At 43.2% G+C, this 18613-nt stretch overlaps 1 protein-coding gene across 1 annotated transcript in view; it reads left to right on the top strand.

Moving 5' to 3' along the window:
- Window positions 1–18613, top strand: part of LOC120065650 (protein phosphatase 1 regulatory inhibitor subunit 16B-like) — a 78768-nt gene that overhangs the window by 55494 nt on the left and 4661 nt on the right. The window contains exons 3-5 of the mRNA XM_039016715.1: window positions 7293–7438; window positions 7680–7783; window positions 17661–17785. Coding sequence (XP_038872643.1) covers window positions 7293–7438; window positions 7680–7783; window positions 17661–17785 — 375 coding nt within the window. The remainder of the gene's footprint in view (window positions 1–7292; window positions 7439–7679; window positions 7784–17660; window positions 17786–18613) is intronic.

The raw sequence follows: 18613 nt of genomic DNA, 5'->3' as shown, positions 1-18613 counted from the left end.
TGAAGGATACCAGATGAGACTCATGAGGCTAACCATGTTGAAGGATACCAGATGAGACTCATAATGAGGCTAACCATGTTGAAGGATACCAGATGAGACTCGTGAGGCTAACCATGTTGAAGAATACCAGATGAGACTCATAATGAGGCTAACCATGTTGAAGGATACCAGATGAGACTCATAATGAGGCTAACATTGTTGAAGAATACCAGATGAGACTCATAATGAGGCTAACCATGTTGAAGGATACCAGATGAGACTCATGAGGCTAACCATGTTGAAGGATCCCAGATGAGACTCATAACGAGGCTAACCATGTTGAAGGATACCAGATGAGACTCATAATGAGGCTAACCATGTGGAAGGACACCAGATTTGACAACTACAGCTACTGTTCATGCCATCATGAAATGGATTAGTGCAAGCCTTGCTCTTGTAATGAAGGTAGGCCTTAGAGATGACATGCACAGTTGAGAGACAGTGTTGGCAAATATCACCGTCATCAGGGTGTGCAGAAAGGAATATTTTAAGGTTATTTGATTACATTTCTAAATACATGTTGCTTGAAATAAATAATAATAATCAATAATGTTGCTCTTTATTTAGCCGCCTTACATATAAAACCATATTTGTTCATCAAAAATTGTGAGTAACTCACCACAGGTTAATGAGAAGGGTGTGCTCGAAAGGATGCACATAACTCTGCAATGTTGGGTTGTATTGGAGAGTCTCGGTCTTAAATAATTTCCCACACAGTCTGTGCCTGTATTTAGTTATCATGCTAGGAGAGCCAAGAATCCACTCTCGCATAGGTACGCATCTTGACCACCAAAGTCCATTTGATGTCACAAAGCTGTCCAGTACTTTAAAAATATCCTCTCCTGTTGTGCTGGTTTCCAGTGGTTTGCTGAAGAGGATGACCCCCATAAACATAACGGACACATACCAGGAGCTGTGCCAGGCCCGCCACGTCTGTTGACTCATCCAGCTGTAATGCATAGAATTCACTGGCTTGTATGCGAAACAGTAATTGTTTCAAAACATCTCCTGCCATGTCACTGATGCGACGTGAAACAGTGATGTTTGATGAAGGCATTGTATGTATAGTTTTTTTTGCCATTTCCCACAGCATTGTCCCAGCCATATCCGTGGCAGCAGGAAGAATGAAGTCCTCCACAATAGTATGGGGCTTGCCTGTCCTAGCCACTCAGTGGCTCACCATATAAGACACTTCTAGCCCCTTCTTATAAATGGTATCTGTTGTTTTTATACATGTCTTACTACTCAAAATTCGTCTTAATTCTCGCTCAAAAAACTCCCGTGGCTTATTTTTCCAATTGACATGTTTCGTTTCTAAATGTCTGCGCAAGAGTGAAGGATTCCCGCGAGAGAGTAGCGGTTGATGTGATTGGATGTTAATTATTTGACTAGGCTACCTGTATTTGACATTGTTATTTCCCTGAACACTAGATAGTTACATTTTATTTTTGGCAGTGAAACGAGGCTACTCAGGCGAGAGAAAAAACATCACACAAATGTATTGACCCATTGGAAAATCTGAATGGACTGTTTGAAAATGTGAATCACACTTTTTTGGGGGGGGCGTACCCCCGACGGCATACCCCAGTTTGGGAGTAGCCAAGTTAGAGTTTGCCAGTTACACATCCAATACAAATTCACCATTATGGTTTAGATTCAGAATGAGGAAGGTGTACCTCCCTATCAGAAAGGACCAATCAAGATATTAATCAGGTACTACCCTGGGCGCGGTTTCCCGATAGCGATGGAATGTATGGAATGAGTGTTTTTAACAATCCATCTTTACTACAACGGCCGAAGACGTAACGTGTGTTTCACAAAACACCACGCAGCGAGAATGTTCACTAAGTGTGTCGTTGAGTCGTGTCGATACTGATAGGATCTAAATAAAGGCAGCGCTGCCTTTCACCATTCAAATTTGACCTTCATTTAGAATAATTCCAAATGACTGACGACAGATCAGCTTCTAGAAAGATACTGTCACCTATGGCTGCAAATATTGAGGCGGCTTATTCTAATGATTGCTTACTCCTATAATTATGCACTGATGCCCTTTGCAACCGCGTACCTATGTGAGCGTGGATTCTCGGCCCTCACTAGCATGAAAACTAAATCGAGGCACAGACTGTGTGTGGAAAATGATTTAAGACAGACTCTCCAATAAAACCCAAAATTGCAGAGTTATGTGCATCCTTTCAAGCACACCCTTCTCATTAACCTGTGGTGAGTTATTCACAATTTTCGATGAGCAAATAAGGTTTTATATGTAAGATGGTTAAATAAAGAGCAAAATTATTGATGATGATTATTATTATTATTATTTGTGCCCTGGTCCTATATGAGCTCTTTGTCACTTCCCACAAGCCGAGCTGTGACAAAAACTCTCACTCATTATTATGTTAAATGTATCGTATAATGTGTGTGGCAGGCTTACAAAGATGGCAAAAATAATTTGAGAGAGACCCTGGTGCTAGAGGGGGTACGCAGCTGGAGGTTGAATATTTGAAGGGATTATAAAAAGCTTGGGAACCACTGCTCTACAGACTATCTATTAACCTTAGCCCTAACCTTAATCTTTATCCTAACCCTTACTCTAGTCATAACTCTAACCTTAACCCTTACCTTAACCCTTATTCTAAACCTTACCCTAACTGTAAGCTTAAGAAGCAGTTGCTTATCAATAGATAGTTTGTTGATAGTATGACCATATGTAGAGCATCTACATATGGACTATCCAAATAAAATAGTACCTTTTGTGACCAAAGCCATCACCAAATTCACTGAGAATACATTACATAGGTTGAATAAACCATTTTCCAAGCCGCGGCTTCATACTATTTGTCAAACATATAGAACTGGCCATTGGGGTGGGCTAGGTGTGGAATCTGGGGGGGTCCGTGTGTATCTTTTCACAATTTATTTGGATTCCTCACATCTTAATCATTTGTAAGAAGATGTTTGGTCCAAATCAGACGTTGGATGCAATATTTCTTGAATATTATATGAAACCTATGAATTTAAATGGCCTATTTGGATGCAATCAATTTGCTTAATTTCAGATTGTCTTTCAAAAAAATAATGTTGCAGGATTGCTTATCTTATCTGTTTCTAACTACAGAAACCATTTCAGAATGATCTGACATGGTGGGTGTCATGGCTTGCTGAAATGAAATGGAACGACACTGCAGCAAGTCAGTGCAAAAATTATGTCAACTCCATGTTCTCAAGTGAGCGCGGTCATTAAAGAGAGCCGCTGCACAGAGAATATGGTTTTTGTATTGACACAGCCCTGCCTTACCACTGCTGCAACAACTCTGAGAGGGGAAGGAGTGGCGAACTTTAATCCCGAAGAGAGATGGGTGCTGTAGGCTTTGCACACTATCCTCCTTAGCCGCCAGGGCTGCGCCCTAGGTTGGGTTACCCTTCTTACCTCCCTTAGGAGAGTTAGAGGGGCAGATCCTTGCTGGAGCGTAGGACTGCTTCCCTACAGGTTTAGCCTGGTTCAGGGGCCTAGCCTGAGTCTTGGCAGACTGCTGCATCGCTGGGGACCTCAGTCCGCCAAGGCCAGCTTGTTGCACGCTCCCAGCCGTGAGGCTTGGGCAAGACGCAGGAACCAACAGGCTGCCATGGGGCCTGGGTCTGAGGGGCAGGCAGAAGTTGAAGGCTTCGCCTTCTTTCTTGTGACTGTCACACTTCTGCCGCATGGCGGCAACAGTGGGCCCGAACAACTCATTGGGTGTCAAAGGGGCACCCAGGAGGTCCACTTTTTCTTTGTCTGTTAAGCTGGGTGAGCTTAGCTAAAGCACCCCATCTCCCTCCACTGCTAGGCTCATGGTACGACCACAGCCTTGTATGGCAGTGCGGGAGGCACAGAGGTTTAGGTCTGTAATCATACAGATATCTTCAGTGCGGGGAGTGAGTTGAGGCTATCCATGGCCTCTCCTCAGCTGGGCTCGATTGCTGGGAACTACGAATATAGAAGCTTGTTTAAGCCTCCTCTTCAGAGCTGCCCTCATCAGAAGTTTGCAGTGCTCACAGGACTCTGGGTGGTTGAGCACCTTTTGGGCATGCTCCTTACCCAAGCAATTGATGCATAGCGGGTGGGAATATTTCCTCGCAATCATGGAACCGCAAGTGCAAGAATGTGGGGGTTTGACTGCTGGGCTCATCCTCGGATTGGATAGCAGTGGCCATTGTGAAGAACAAGGCTTGTTAGGGGGACAAAGCAATGCTTGTTGTAAGGACAACATGTAGATGGCGTAGGCTAGCTAGTTAGAAGCGTGGTGGCTGGTGGCTAGCAAATCATATCTCATGTAGACAGCGTAATAAGCTAGCTAGTTAGAATGCCTGCGGCTAACAGCTAGCAATAATGCGCACAGTAGAACGCTATATCCACGAAGCTAGTGGGGCATTAGCTAGCTAGCAGCTACCTCGTGGTCAAGGTGCCGTGGCTAGCTCAGTGCTGACTGAAGGAAACTGCATGGGGGCAGAGTTAGTCTTCAGATAGTGTGCTCCTGCGACCGAATGAGCCATGAGGCTGAGACGGTCGCTCTAGTTAACACAAACGGGGGAACTTAGGTTAAATTAAGCGAGAGAAGGGAGCTAACAATGCTAACGTGTTGCAGGTAGGGTATGCTAGTGAGGTTAGCATGCCTCTCAGCGAGCTAGCCAAGTTGGCCTAAGCTTTGTAGCGTGGGATAATCGAGTCGCAATAGCTAGCCATGAAGCAAGCTACCAATGGAGACTGAGAAGTAGAAAGGAATTTGTACACAAAACAAAAATCTTTCGGTCAGTACTCAACTTCTCGACAGGGTCTGAAGACCTACGCTTGGCAGCGATGTCCTTTAAGGTTCACTTCTGAGCAGTTAAGCAGGAAAGGGCTGGAGAGTGCCTCCTTTTAAGGAGGTGATGGGCTCACATCATTCGCCACTGTCTGTCTCCAACAGATGCTTTTGATAGGTTATTCCAAGTGTAGGTGATCTTAGCGAATCCCCATTGTGAGATATCAAAACTAATAATTGTAAAGAGAACTTCACGTTAGTGCTCATTGGGCTTTTTACATGGACATTTCCATGTTTATTGCCTTTCAAGGTTTGCCATACAGTATCTCTGATCTCTATGCTCCTTTTCTTTCATCTGTCCCTGTCATTCTCTGTACAGCTTGTCACAATGACACACCTCCATAGCATTAGCAGTGGTATAAAGTAACTACGTAAAAATACTTAAGTCGTTTTTGGGGATATCTATCTTACTTTACTATTTATATTTTTGACAACTTTTACTTTAACTCCACTACGTTTCTAAGGAAAATATGTACTTTGTACTCCCATACATTTTCCCTGGCACCCAGAAGTACTTGCTACATATTTGAATGTTCAGGCAGAACAGCAATATGGTCCAATGCATGCACCTATCAATATAACGTGTTGTCATCCCTACTGCCTCGGACCTGGCGTACTCACTAAACATACATACTGCGTTTGTAAATTATGGCTGAGTGTTAGTGTGCCCCTGGCTGTCCTTAAATAAATAGAAATGGTGCCCGTTTTGTGTAATATAAGCAATTTGTAAGGAATGTATAGCATTGTCTTTATACTTTTACTCAAGGATGACAACTGATACTTTTTCCCCCACTGTACTTAAGTCGCAACAAAGGCTCCTTCACTCATGCTGCCAAACACGCCCTCGTAAAACTGGCCATCCTACCGATCCTCGACTTCGGTGATGTCATCTATAAAATAGCCTCCAACACTCTACTCAACAAACTGGATGCAGTCTATCACAGTGCCATCCGTTTTGTCACCAAAGCCCCATACACTACCCAACATTGCGACCTGTACGCTCTCGTTGGTTGGCCCTCGCTTCATACTCGTCGCCAAACCCACTGGCTACAGGTTATCTACAAGTCTCTGCTAGGTAAAGCCCCGCCTTATCTCAGCTCACTGGTCACCATAGCAGCACCCACTCGTAGCACGCGCTCCAGCAGGTATATCTCTCTGGTCACCCCCAAAGCCAATTCCTCCTTTGGTCGTCTTTCCTTCCAGTTCTCTGCTGCCAATGACTGGAACGAACTGCAAAAATCTCTGAAGCTGGAAACACTTATCTCCCTCACTAGCTTTAAGCACCAGCTGTCAGAGCAGCTCACAGATTACTGCACGTGTACGTAGCCCATCTATAATTTAGCCCAAACAACTACCTCTTCCCCTACTGTATTTATTTATTTATTTTGCTCCCTTGCACCCCATTATTTCTATTTCTACTTTGCACATTCTTCCACTGCAAATCTACCATTCCAGTGTTTTACTTGCTATATTGTATTTACCTCGCCACCATGGCCTGTTTTTGCCTTTACCTCCCTTATCTCACATCATTTGCTCACATTGTATATAGACTTATTTTTCTACTGTATTATTGACTGTATGTTTTGTTTATTCCATGTGTAACTCTGTTGTTGTATGTGTCGAATTGCTATGCTTTATCTTGGCCAGGTCGCAGTTGCACATGAACTTGTTCTCAACTAGCCTACCTGGTGAAAAAAAAAAATATATATATTTAATACCAGATACTATTAGACTTTTACTCAAGTAGTATTTGACTGGGGCTTTCACTTTTACTTGAGTAATTTTTGATTAAGGTATCTTTACTTTTACTCAAGTATGACAATTGAGTACTTTTTCCACCACTGAGCATTAGTTAGCTCCAATTAATTCTGATGGAGAAAACATCTGTTTTCCACACCCTGGTAATTTTTGTATGTTTTAGTTTTAGCCCACTTCCTGCTGTTAAGAACACACACAACCCACACAGCAGTGGAGATGTCAGAGTCACATCTTTGTGATGCTTAATGTATTCTTAACAAGTCTCAGTGGAATTATAAAGTTCTATAAAATACATTTATACAGCATTAGAGATTCTGTCTCCTATAGATTCTACAGGGTCTTGTTACATCAATGCATTTAGTTTGTTGCATTAAATGAAGCTAATATTCCATCTCTCTCTCTCTCTCGCTACCTCTCGCTCTCTCGCTCTCTCGCTACCTCTCGCTCTCTCGCTACCTCTCTCTCTCTCACTACCTCTCTCTCTCTCACTACCTCTCTCTCTCTCTACCTCTCTCTACCTCTCTCTACCTCTCTCTCTCTCTCTCTACCTCTCGCTACCTCTCTCTCTCTCTCTCGCTACCTCTCTCTCTCTCTTGCTATCTCTCTCTCTCTCGCTATCTCTCTCTCTCTCTCGCTACCTCTCTCTCTCCCCAGTGCTGTATTGATAACTATGAGGAGATGGTAAAGATCCTGTTGAATCGTAGTGCCAGCGTAAACGCCCAGGACAATGAACTTTGGACACCGCTACATGCTGCTGCCACCTGTGGACATGCAGGACTGGTCAAGGTCCTCATACAACAGTAAGACAGTGGCTTAGTCACACGACATAGAACACTGCAGCTTTCCATCTATATGTCTTGTATTTATTCATGTCAGATCTGTATTTTATTTGGTCCAAGACGATTACAGTACAGTGAGAGCATACATTTTGACTATGTTTTTGATCCCTGAGGGGATTAAACCCATGACGTTGGCATTGGTGTCGCTATGCTCTAACCAATTGAGTCACACTCATCTCTTATTGTTTTTTCACCTTCCCAGTGGAGCAGACCTGTTAGCTGTGAACTCTGACGGCAACATGCCCTATGACCTGTGTGAAGATGACCCTACCCTGGACATCATCGAGACCGCAATGGCCAATCGAGGTGAGCAAATAATTTTTTATAATTTTTTTAATTAAAAAAAATACTGTTTTGATATGTCAGTTGGCTTTCACTGTAGTACCTGAAGTCCCAGTTCTCTGATATCATCAATAATATAGCTGAACGGTAGAGCAGTGGAGGCTGGTGACTTGAAAAAAGTAGGATGATGGGAGACCCACGGAATAGGCGTGGACTGCACAGAGACGACAAAGCGTGTTTCAGAGATTTTTTTTTTTTTACCTGAAACATTTAATAAAGACATTTATAGTCAAATATTATTGGGCTACTTACACAGTGTTGGCAAGGGATCACCGCAGTGATTGAATGAGTGTATCAATCAATCAATCAAATTTATTTTTAAAGCCCTTCTTACATCAGCTGATGTCACAAAGTGCTGTACAGAAACCCAGCCTAAAACCCCAAACAGCAAGCAATGCAGGTGTAGAAGCACGGTGGCTAGGAAAAACTCCCTAGAAAGGCCAGAACCTAGGTAGAAACCTAGAGAGGAACCAGGCTATGAGGGGTGGCCAGTCCTCTTCTGGCTGTCCCGGGTGGAGATTATAATAGAACATGGCCAAGATGTTCAAATGTTCATAGATGACCAGCAGGGTCAAATAATAATAATCACAGTAAGTTGTCGAGGGTGCAACAAGTCAGCACCTCAGGAGTAAATGTCAGTTGGCTTTTCATAGCCGATCATTCAGCGTATCTCTACCGCTCCTGCTGTCTCTAGAGAATTGAAAACAGCAGGTCTGGGACAGGTAGCACGTCCGGTGAACAGGCCAGGGTTCCATAGCCGCAGCCAGAACAGTTGAAACTGGAGCAGCAGCACGACCAGGTGGACTGGGGACAGCAAGGAGTCATCATGCCAGGTAGTCCTGAGGCATGGTCCTAGGGCTCAGGTCCTCAGAGAGAGAAAGAGAAAAAGAGAGAGAGAATTAGAGAGAGCATACTTAAATCCACACAGGACACCAGATAAGACAGGAGAAATATTCCAGATATAACAGACTGACCCTAGCCCACCGACACAAACTATTGCAGCATAAATACTGGAGGCAGAGACAGGAGGGGTCGGGAGACACTCTGGCCCCATCCGACGATACACCCGGACGGGGCCAAACAGGCAGGATATAACCCCACCCACTTTGCCAAAGCACAGCCCCCACACCACTAGAGGGATATATCTCCAACCACCAACTTACCATCCTGAGACAAGGCCGAGTATAGCCCACAAAGATCTCCCCCATGGCACAACCCAAGGGGGGGGCGCCAACCCGGACAGGAAAATCACGTCAGCGACTCAACCCACTCAAGTGACGCACCACTCCTAGGGATGGCATGGAAGAGCACCAGTAAGCCAGTGACTCAGCTTTCGGAGGCTTGACTTCAGTGCAGGACAGGCTCACCATGGATGGATGGTGTTGGAGAAGTGCTCAACTCTTCCATTGAGGACAGGATTTGACTTGGGAAAACAAAAAACAGTAACACAATGCAGTTAGACAAATGAGCTATAATGTGATTATGTTTGCGTATGTGATGGACTCTACATACAGTAATGAGAGAAAGTTGATAAGGCTATCAGCAGTGCTTGGAGAGGAAATATTCCATGCGCCAGTGGATGAGAGGGCACATGAGACATGGCTTCAGTTCATATCAGGAGAGAGTTGACACTGTTGATGGAGTGGAGTGGTCATCCCCTCTTAAAGCTGCAATATTGAACCTTTTGGGCGACCTGACCAAATTCACATAGAAATGTATGTTATAGATCTGTCATTCTCATCGAAAGCATGTCTAAGAAGCTGTAGATCTGTTCTATGTGCGCTATTTCTGTGTTTCCCGTTAAGTTCTCTTTCGGTTTTGTACACCAGCTTTAAACAGCTGAAAATACAATATTTTTCGTCTGACCCACAATTCCAGTGGATCAGAAGTTCCAGAAAATGATGTCATGGCTTTAGAAGCTTCTGATAGGCTAATTGACATAATTTGAGTGTACCTGTGGATGTATTTCAAGGCCTACCTTGAAGGCCTACCTTCAAACTCAGTGCCTCTTTGCTTGACATCATGGGAAAATCTAAGAAATCAGCCAAGACCTCAGAAAAGAAATTCTAGACCTCCACAAGTCTGGTTCATCCTTGGGAGCAATTTCCAAATGCCTGAAGGTACCACGTTCATTTGTACAAACAATAGTTCGCAAGTATAAACACCATGGGACCACGGAGCCGTCATACCTCTCAGGAAGGAGACGTGTTCTGTCTCCTAGAGATGAACGTACTTTGGTGCGAGAAGTGCAACTCAATCCCAGAAAACTATCTATATCCACAGTAAAACGAGTCCTATATCGACATAACCTGAAAGGCCGCTCAGCAAGGAAGAAGCCACTGCTCCAAAACCGCCATAAAAAAGCCAGATTACGGTTTGCAACTGCACATGGGGACAAAGATTGTACTTTTTGGAGAAATGTCCTCTGGTCTGATGAAACAAAAATATAACTGTTTGGCCATAATGACCATCGTTATGTTTGGAGGAAAAAGGGGGAGGCTTGCAAGCCGAAGACACCATCCCAACCGTGAAGCACGGGGGTGACAGCATCATGTTGTGGGGGTGCTTTGCTGCAGGAGGGACTGGTGCACTTCACAAAATAGAAGGCATCATGAGGGAGGAAAATTATGTGGATATATTGAAGCAACATCTCAAGACATCAGTCAGGAAGTTAAAGCTTGGTCGCAAATGGGTCTTCCAAATGGACAATGACCCCAAGCATACTTCCAAAGTTGTGGCAAAATGGCTTAACCTCTAATTCCTCCCAAACCCGGATCCGGGAGCACCCCCATCAGTAAAAAAGCTGACTAGCATAGCCTAGCATAGCGTCACAAGTAAATACTAGCATCTAAATATCATTAAATCACAAGTCCAAGACACCAGATGAAAGATACACATCTTGTGAATCCAGCCATCATTTCTGATTTTTAAAATGTTTTACAGGGAAGACACTATGTAAATCTATTAGCTAACCACGTTAGCAAAAGACACCACTTTTTTTACTCCACCATTTTTTTACTGCATCAGTAGCTATCACAAATTCGACCAAATAAAGATATAAATAGCCACTAACCAAGAAACAACTTCATCAGATGACAGTCTGATAACATATTTATTGTATAGCATATGTTTTGTCAGAAAAATTTGCATATTTCAGGTATAAATCATAGTTTACCATTGCAGCCACCATCACAACTCTCACCAAAGCAACTAGAATAACTACAGAGACCATCGTGTATTACCTAAATACTCGTCATAAAACATTTATGAAAAATACACAGCGTACAGCAAATGAAAGACACAGATCTTGTGAATCCAGCCAATATTTCAGATTTTCTAAGTGTTTTACAGCGAAAACACAATATAGCGTTATATTAGCTTACCACAATAGCAAACACACAACAGCATTGATTCAAGCCAAAAATAGCGATAACGTATAAACCACCAAAATATATTAATTTTTTCACTGACCTGCTCAGAATTCTTCAGATGACAGTCCTATAACATCATATTACACAATGCATATAGAGTTTGTTCGAAAATGTGCATATTTAGCGGCACAAATCGTGGTTATATAATGAGAAAAGTAGCCAAGCTGCCAAGAAAATGTCGGGAGAAATCTTGGGAGAGGCACCTATTCTAATCGATAAATAATCATAAACTTGACTAAAAAATACAGGTTGGACAGCAAATGAAAGATAAATTAGTTCTTAATGCAATCGCTGTGTTACATTTTTAAAATTAACGTTACTACAACATACAGCGTGCGTTAAAGCGAGGCTGCACTGAAATTAATGGCGGCTTATGCATTTTACATTTTTCAACAGAACAACGAATTAACAGCATAAATAGTTCTTACTTTTTGATGAACTCCCATCAGAATCTTGGGAAAGGTGTCCTTTGTCCAAAAGAATCGTTGCTCGGTTGTAGAATGTCGTCTTCAACGTTGCAATTAGCAGTAAACATTAGCATGTGAGCCAGAGATACCCAACTCCCTAGAACGCCACAAAAATAAATACCCGAAAATCGCAATATACTGACATAAACTGATATAATTCGGTTTAAAATAACAACATTATGATGTCTTTAAAGCCTATATCGAATAAAAACACAGCCGGATATTTCTAAGAGCTATAACCGAAGGTTCTAGTATGATATGCCAAGGTCCTCCGTGCGTCAGAGCGAAGAGGGAAAAGACCAGACACTTCCTTGCCAAGCTATTTATAACCTTTCAGATCTGCGTAGAGACTCCATTTCAAGTCTCACTATTCGCTTCCAGGGGAAGGCGTATGCAGTGCATCTCAACCAATAGAAGACAGGCAGATTTATAAACAGATCTCAGAGCAGCTTGCAGAATTCTGCATTCTCACATCCACATAGGAAAATTGCTCTAAGTCCAGTTCTGTTTCACTCACAGATATAATTCAAACGGTTTTAGAAACTAGAGAGTGTTTTCTATCCAATAGTAATAATAATATGCATATTGTACGAGCAAGAATTGAGTACGAGGCAGTTTAATTTGGGAACGTAATTATTACAAAGTGCTAACAGCACCCCCTATTGACAAGAAGTTTTAAGGACAACAAAGTCAAGGTATTGGAGTGGCCGGCCATCCCAAAGCCATGACCTCAATCCCATAGAAAATTTGTGGGCAGATCTGAAAAAGCGTGTGCGAGCAAGGAGGCTTACAGACCTGACTCAGTTACACCAGCTCTGTCAGGAGTAATGGGCCAGAATTCAACCAACTTATTGTGGAAGGCTACCCAAAGTGTTTGACCCAAGTTAAAAAATGTAAAGGCAATGCTATCAAGTACTAATTGAGTGTATGTAAACTTCTGACCCACTGGGAATGTGAAAAAAGCTGAAATAAATCATTCTCTACGATTATTCTGACATTCCACATTCTTAAAATAAAGTGGTGATCCTGACCTAAGACAGCGAATTTTTACTAGGATTAAATATCAGGAATTGTGAGAACAGAGTTTCAATGTATTTTGCTAAGGTGTATTTTAACTTCCGACTTCAACTGTAGGTCTATGGAAGAGGGTGAGAAGTACAGGCCTCCTAGGTTTTGTATTGAAGTCAATGTAGCCAGAGGAGGACGGAAAATAGCTGTCCTCCGGCTACACAATGGTGCTATCCTAGAGCATGGTGTTCCAAGTGTCTCCTCGGGGCCCCGCCAGAGATCACAGATTTTTGTTTTAACCCTAAACTGACACCTGATTCAGTTAGTCAAAGGCTTGATGATTAGTTGACTAATTGAGTCAGGTGTGCCAGTTTAGGGTTAAAACAAAAATGAGAAATGTCTATGGCGGCCCAAGGAGAGGTTTGGGAAACCCTGCCCTAGAGCAGTGGTTTTCAACCGGTGTGCCTTGAGTAACTGCCAGGTGTGAGCGAAACCTTTCCTAATCTTGATTTTAAAAAGTAACACTCCCTCATGAACGTGACCTGTGGAATGCACATGTAGTTTTCACTGGGAGCACCAGTGCCACTCAGACGATACATTGAATGGGACCTGGTTACATCTGTGTCGTTGTTTTATGTCCAGTGCGCTCAGGCTGTTCTTACATTTGTATCATTTGAGGGGCGCGCATCACGAGCAAAGTCATTTGTTTAATTTTACTTCGCCTGTGAGAACCATTTGCACAGGCAAGTCTGATTAGGCTTAGCTGTACCACAGCCTCTGCCATGGAAATAAACAGCATGGCTTTGTGTCGGCAGTTACACCTTTACAATGCAGAAAACTGCTGGTCTCTAGCTCAAACCTTTCAAAACAAATTACCTATTTTATGGCTGCGGATTGCGGGACACTCTTAAAGGGGAACACAAATTAATCATAGGTAAGGAACTATGAAACTGGTTAAAACAAACCCTTTTTAATCTATAAAAACATTTGTCACAAAATAGATTTGCAGTATGGATCAGATGAGATGGAGGTCATTATCACAAAATAAATGAATAAGGACAGTTCTGGTATGCCGCAATTTTTTTTTTTTATCCCATCAAGGTGTGCCACGGTTCAAAAAAGGTTGGGAAGACTGCCCTATAGGGTGCTGTTGAGACTACTGTAGACCTTCATTGCAAAACAGTGTGTTTTCATCAGGTATTTGGTGACATATGAATATACACTGAACAAAAATATAAACGCAACATGCAACAATTTCAAAGATTTTACTGGGTTACGGTTCATATAAGGAAATATGTCAATTGAAATAAAAGCATTAAGCCCTAATCTATGGATTTAACATGACTGGGAATACAGATATGCATCTGTTGATCACAGATACCTTACAAAAAGGCAGGGACTTGGCTCATAGAACCAGTCAGTATCTGGTGTGACCACAATTTGCCTCATGCAGCGCGACACATCTCCTTTGCATAGAGGTGATCAGGCTGTTGATTGTGGCCTGTGCAATGTTGTCCCACTCCACTTCAATGGCTGTGCGAAGTGGCTGGATATTGGTGGGAACTGGAACACGCTGTCGATCCAGAGCATCCCAAAAATGCTCAATGCCTGAGTATGCAGGCCATGGAAGAAATTGGACATTTCCAGCTTCCAGGAAGTGTGTACTAATCCTTGCAACACGGGGCCATGCATTATCATGCTTAGTTTAAAGTTTTAATGTCACATGCACAAGTACAGTGAAACGCCCCCCCCCCTTGTTTCCTGTAGTCCACGATCAGCTCCTTGGTCTTGCTGACGTTGAGGGAGATGTTGTTCCGGCACCACACTGCCAGGTCACCGACGGCCTCCCTGTAGGCTCATCGTCGCCGGTGATTAGGCCTACCACCGTCATGTCGTCAGCCAAATTGATAATGGTGTTGGAGTTGTGCGTGGCCACCCAGTCGTGGGTGAAAAGGGAGTACAGGAGGGGACTAAGCACACCCCTGTGAGACGCCTGTGTTAAGGGTCAGCACGGTGGAGGTGATGTTGCCTACCCTCACCGCCTTGGGTCAGCCCATCAGGAAGTCCAGGATCTAGTTGCAGAGGGAGGTGTTCAGACACAGAGTCCTAAGCTTGGTGACGAGCTTGGAGGGGATAATGGTGTTGAACGCTGAGCTTTAGTCAATGAACAGCATTCTCACATAGGTATTCCGCTTATGTAGGTGGGAAAGGGCAGTGTGGAGAGCAATTGAGATTGCGTCGTCTATGGATCTGTTGGGGCGGTATGCAAATTGGAGTAGGTCTAGAGTGGCTGGGATGATGGAGTTAATGTGTGCTATAACCAGCCTCTCAAAGCACTTCATGGTTACAGGAGTGAGTGCTACAGGGCGGTAATCATTGTGGCATGAAGCCTTAGAGTTCTTAGGAACAGGGATGATTGTGGTCATTTTAAAACATGTGGGGATTACAGACTGGGACAAGAAGAGGTTGAAAATGACTGTGAATAAGCCTGCCAGCCGTTCGGGGCATGCTCTGCGAACGCACTCTGGAATACCAATGGGGCCCGCAGCCTTGCAGGTGTTGACCTGATTAAAGACCCTCACGTCGGCTTTGGAGAGCGAAGTCACCCAGTCCTCTAGGTCAGTGATGGCCCTCACCCGGCTCGACGTTGTTGTCAAAGCGTGCATGAAATGCATCGAGTTTGTCTGGTAGAGGCATTGTTGGTGACTTTACTTTCATTAATCTGATGACTGTTATTTATCGAATCAACTAACTATGTTTAATTGTTACCTGATTTAAACAAATGATCCTGATCCTCACAGGACCATCGTGACATTGGGCAGATCACGGATGGGTCTTCATTTGTAATCATAATGGACTGTAGCCCCTGCCACATGCGGCGGGCGTTGGAGCCTGTGTAATTTGATTCCACCTTATTTCTATATTGTCCTTTTGCTCATTTAATGACTCTGTGGAGGTCATAGCGGGCCTTCTTGTACTTATTCCTGTCTTCGGCCGTAGCATCAGGGTTGTCTATGATAGCTCTGTGTGCGATAGCCCTGCTCTTTAGTTTAGCGCCAACCTCTGTGTTAATCCAGGGCTTTTGATTGGGGAAGCAGCGAACCTTCACCATGGGTACAATGTCGCAGATTCATTTTCTAATGAAGAGGTGTGTACAACACCATACACACAGTGTATGCTATCTGCTCGGTACAGTTGAAACCGGGGTTCATCCGTGAAGAGCACACTTCTCCAGCAAGCCATTGGCCATCGAAGGTGAGCATTTGCCCACTGAAGTCAGTTACGACGCTGAACTGCAGTCGTGTCAATACCCTGGTGTGGACGACGAGCACACAGATGAGCTTCCCTGAGACGGTTTCCGCAGAAATTCTTTGGTTGTGCAAACCCACAGTTTCATCAGCTGTCTGGGTGGCTGGTCTCAGACGATCCCGCAGGTAAAGAAGCTCGACATGGAGGTCCTAGGCTGACGTGGTTACACGTGGTCTGCGCTTGTGTGGCCAGTTTGACATACTGATAGATTCTCTAAAATGACATTGGAGGTGATTTATGGTAGAGAAATTAACATTAAATTCTCTGGCAAGGTGGACATTTCTGCGGTCAGCATGCCAATTGCACACTCCCTCAAAACTTGAGACATCTATGGCATTGTGTTGTGTGTCAAAACTGCACATTTTACCGTGGCCTTTTGTCTCCAGCACAAGATGTACCTGTGTAATGATCATGCTGTTTAATCAGCTTCTTGATTTGCCACACATGTCAGGTGGATGGATTATCTTGGCAAAGGAGAAATGCTCACTAACAGAGATGTAAACAAATGTGTGCACAAAAAATTGGAGAGAAATAAGCATTTTATGCGTATTTATTTCAGCTCATGAAACATGGGACCGACACTTTACGTGTTGCGTTCAAATCCAGGCTCTGGCTAGGCCACGTAAGGACATTCCGAGACTTGTCTCGAAGCCACTCCTGCGTTGTCTTGGCTGTGTGCTTAGGGTTGTTGTCCTGTTGGAAGGTGAACCTTCGTCTCAGTCTGAGGGCCCGAGTGCTCTGGAGCAGGTTTTCATCAAGGATCTCTCTGTACATTGCTCCGTTCATCTGTCCCTCGATCCTGACTAGTCTACCAGTCCCCGCCGCTGAAAAACATCCCCAATAGCATGATGGTCCCACCACCATGCTTCACTGTAGGGATGCTACCGGACGGCCAACTCTAGGAAGAGTCTTGGTGGTTCTGAACTTCTTCCATTTAAGAATGGAGGCCACTGTGTTCTTGAGGATGTTTTGGTACCCTTCCCTAGATCTGTGCCTCGACACAATCCTGTCTCTAAGCTCGACGGACAATTCCTTCGACCTCATGGCTTGGTTTTTGCTCTGACATGCACTGTCAACTGTGGGACCTGTAACGTAACAAAATGTGGGAAAATTTCTAGGGGTCTGAATACTTTTCGAATGCACTGTGTATATAGACAGGTGTGTGCCTTTTCAATGTATGTCCTATCAATTGAATTTACCACAGGTGGACTCAAGTTGTAGAAACATCTCAAAGATGATCAATGGAAACAGGATGCACTTCAGCTCAATTTTGAGTCTCATAGCAAAGGGTCTGAATACTTATGTAAATGAGGTTTTTCAAAAAAAATTAAATGAGGCACACAAAAAAAAATGTTCTCGCTTTGTCATTATGGGGTATTGTGTGTAGATTGATGAGTAAAAATGTGTATTTAATCCATTTTAGAATGAGGCTCTAATGTAACAAAATGTCGATAAAGTCAAGTGGTCTGAATACTTTCCGAATGCACTCTACTGGCCTGGTTACGCATCCAACATATATAGTGTAATAGTTCCCATGCTGGAAGGGAGATATAAAAAAACAGAGTGACAGTGTGGTTCATCTGTCTGTCTGACTTATATCACTTCTTATCTGTTTTTGATTGACAGGCATCACCCAGGAGATGATCAACGAGACCCGGGCGTCTGTAGAGAGGAGAATGATGGGAGATATCCAGGAGCTGCTGACTGAGGGAGAGGACGTCAACCGCCACGACTCACAAGGAGCTACTCTGGTGAGATTATATATACAACCAGACTTCTGGAAGTATTGGATCCCTTGATGAAGATGAGCAAAAAAGACTATAAAAGAAATAATACAAATACTGAGCTATATTGTATGCACCATTTTTTTTTTTTTTTTTTTTTTTTTTTTTTTTTACAATTATATTATTTCATACAAGTACAATTGCTTAGAGATAGAGATTTTGTTTAACAAGTAATACAAATTCAAATAAAAGATAGGGGTCCAAATGACAGCACGCTCCCCCTGCGAGGATAACAATACTGAGCCTTTTTCTAAAATGTTTTATGAGATTGGAGAACACATTGGGAGGGATCTGGGGTTCAAGTCTGGCAACTCAGATGGCTTTTGTAAAATGTTGATTTTTATGGTGAATTAACCATTTCCTTGTGGATGTTGATGTCTGTTTGGGGTTATTGTCTTGCTGGAAGATTCATCTGCCCATAGCACTGCCTGGAATTTGCTAAATGTCATTGGCACTTGAATTGGAACCGGTGCTATGGTCATATGACACGAAAATAGAGGTCTTTGGCCACGCAAACCAGCTACATATACTGTAAGATCGAGCCGGTCGGTCACATATAGCTCAGTATTTGTAGTTATTTCATACAGCCTTTTTTGGTCACACACAGGACCAGTCAAAAGTTTGGACACACCTACTCATTCAAGGGTTTTTCTTTATTTTGACTATTTTCTACATTGTAGAATAATAGTGAAGACATCAAAACTATGAAATAAGCCATATGGAATCATGTAATAACCAAAAAAGTGTTAAACAAATCAAAATATATTTTCTATTTGAGATTCTTCAAAATATAAA

Source organism: Salvelinus namaycush, chromosome 20, assembly GCF_016432855.1.
Source record: "Salvelinus namaycush isolate Seneca chromosome 20, SaNama_1.0, whole genome shotgun sequence".
Taxonomy (NCBI): Eukaryota; Metazoa; Chordata; class Actinopteri; order Salmoniformes; family Salmonidae; genus Salvelinus; species Salvelinus namaycush.
The sequence above is the reverse complement of the archived record's forward strand: the minus strand, read 5'-3'. Positions and strand labels throughout refer to the sequence as shown.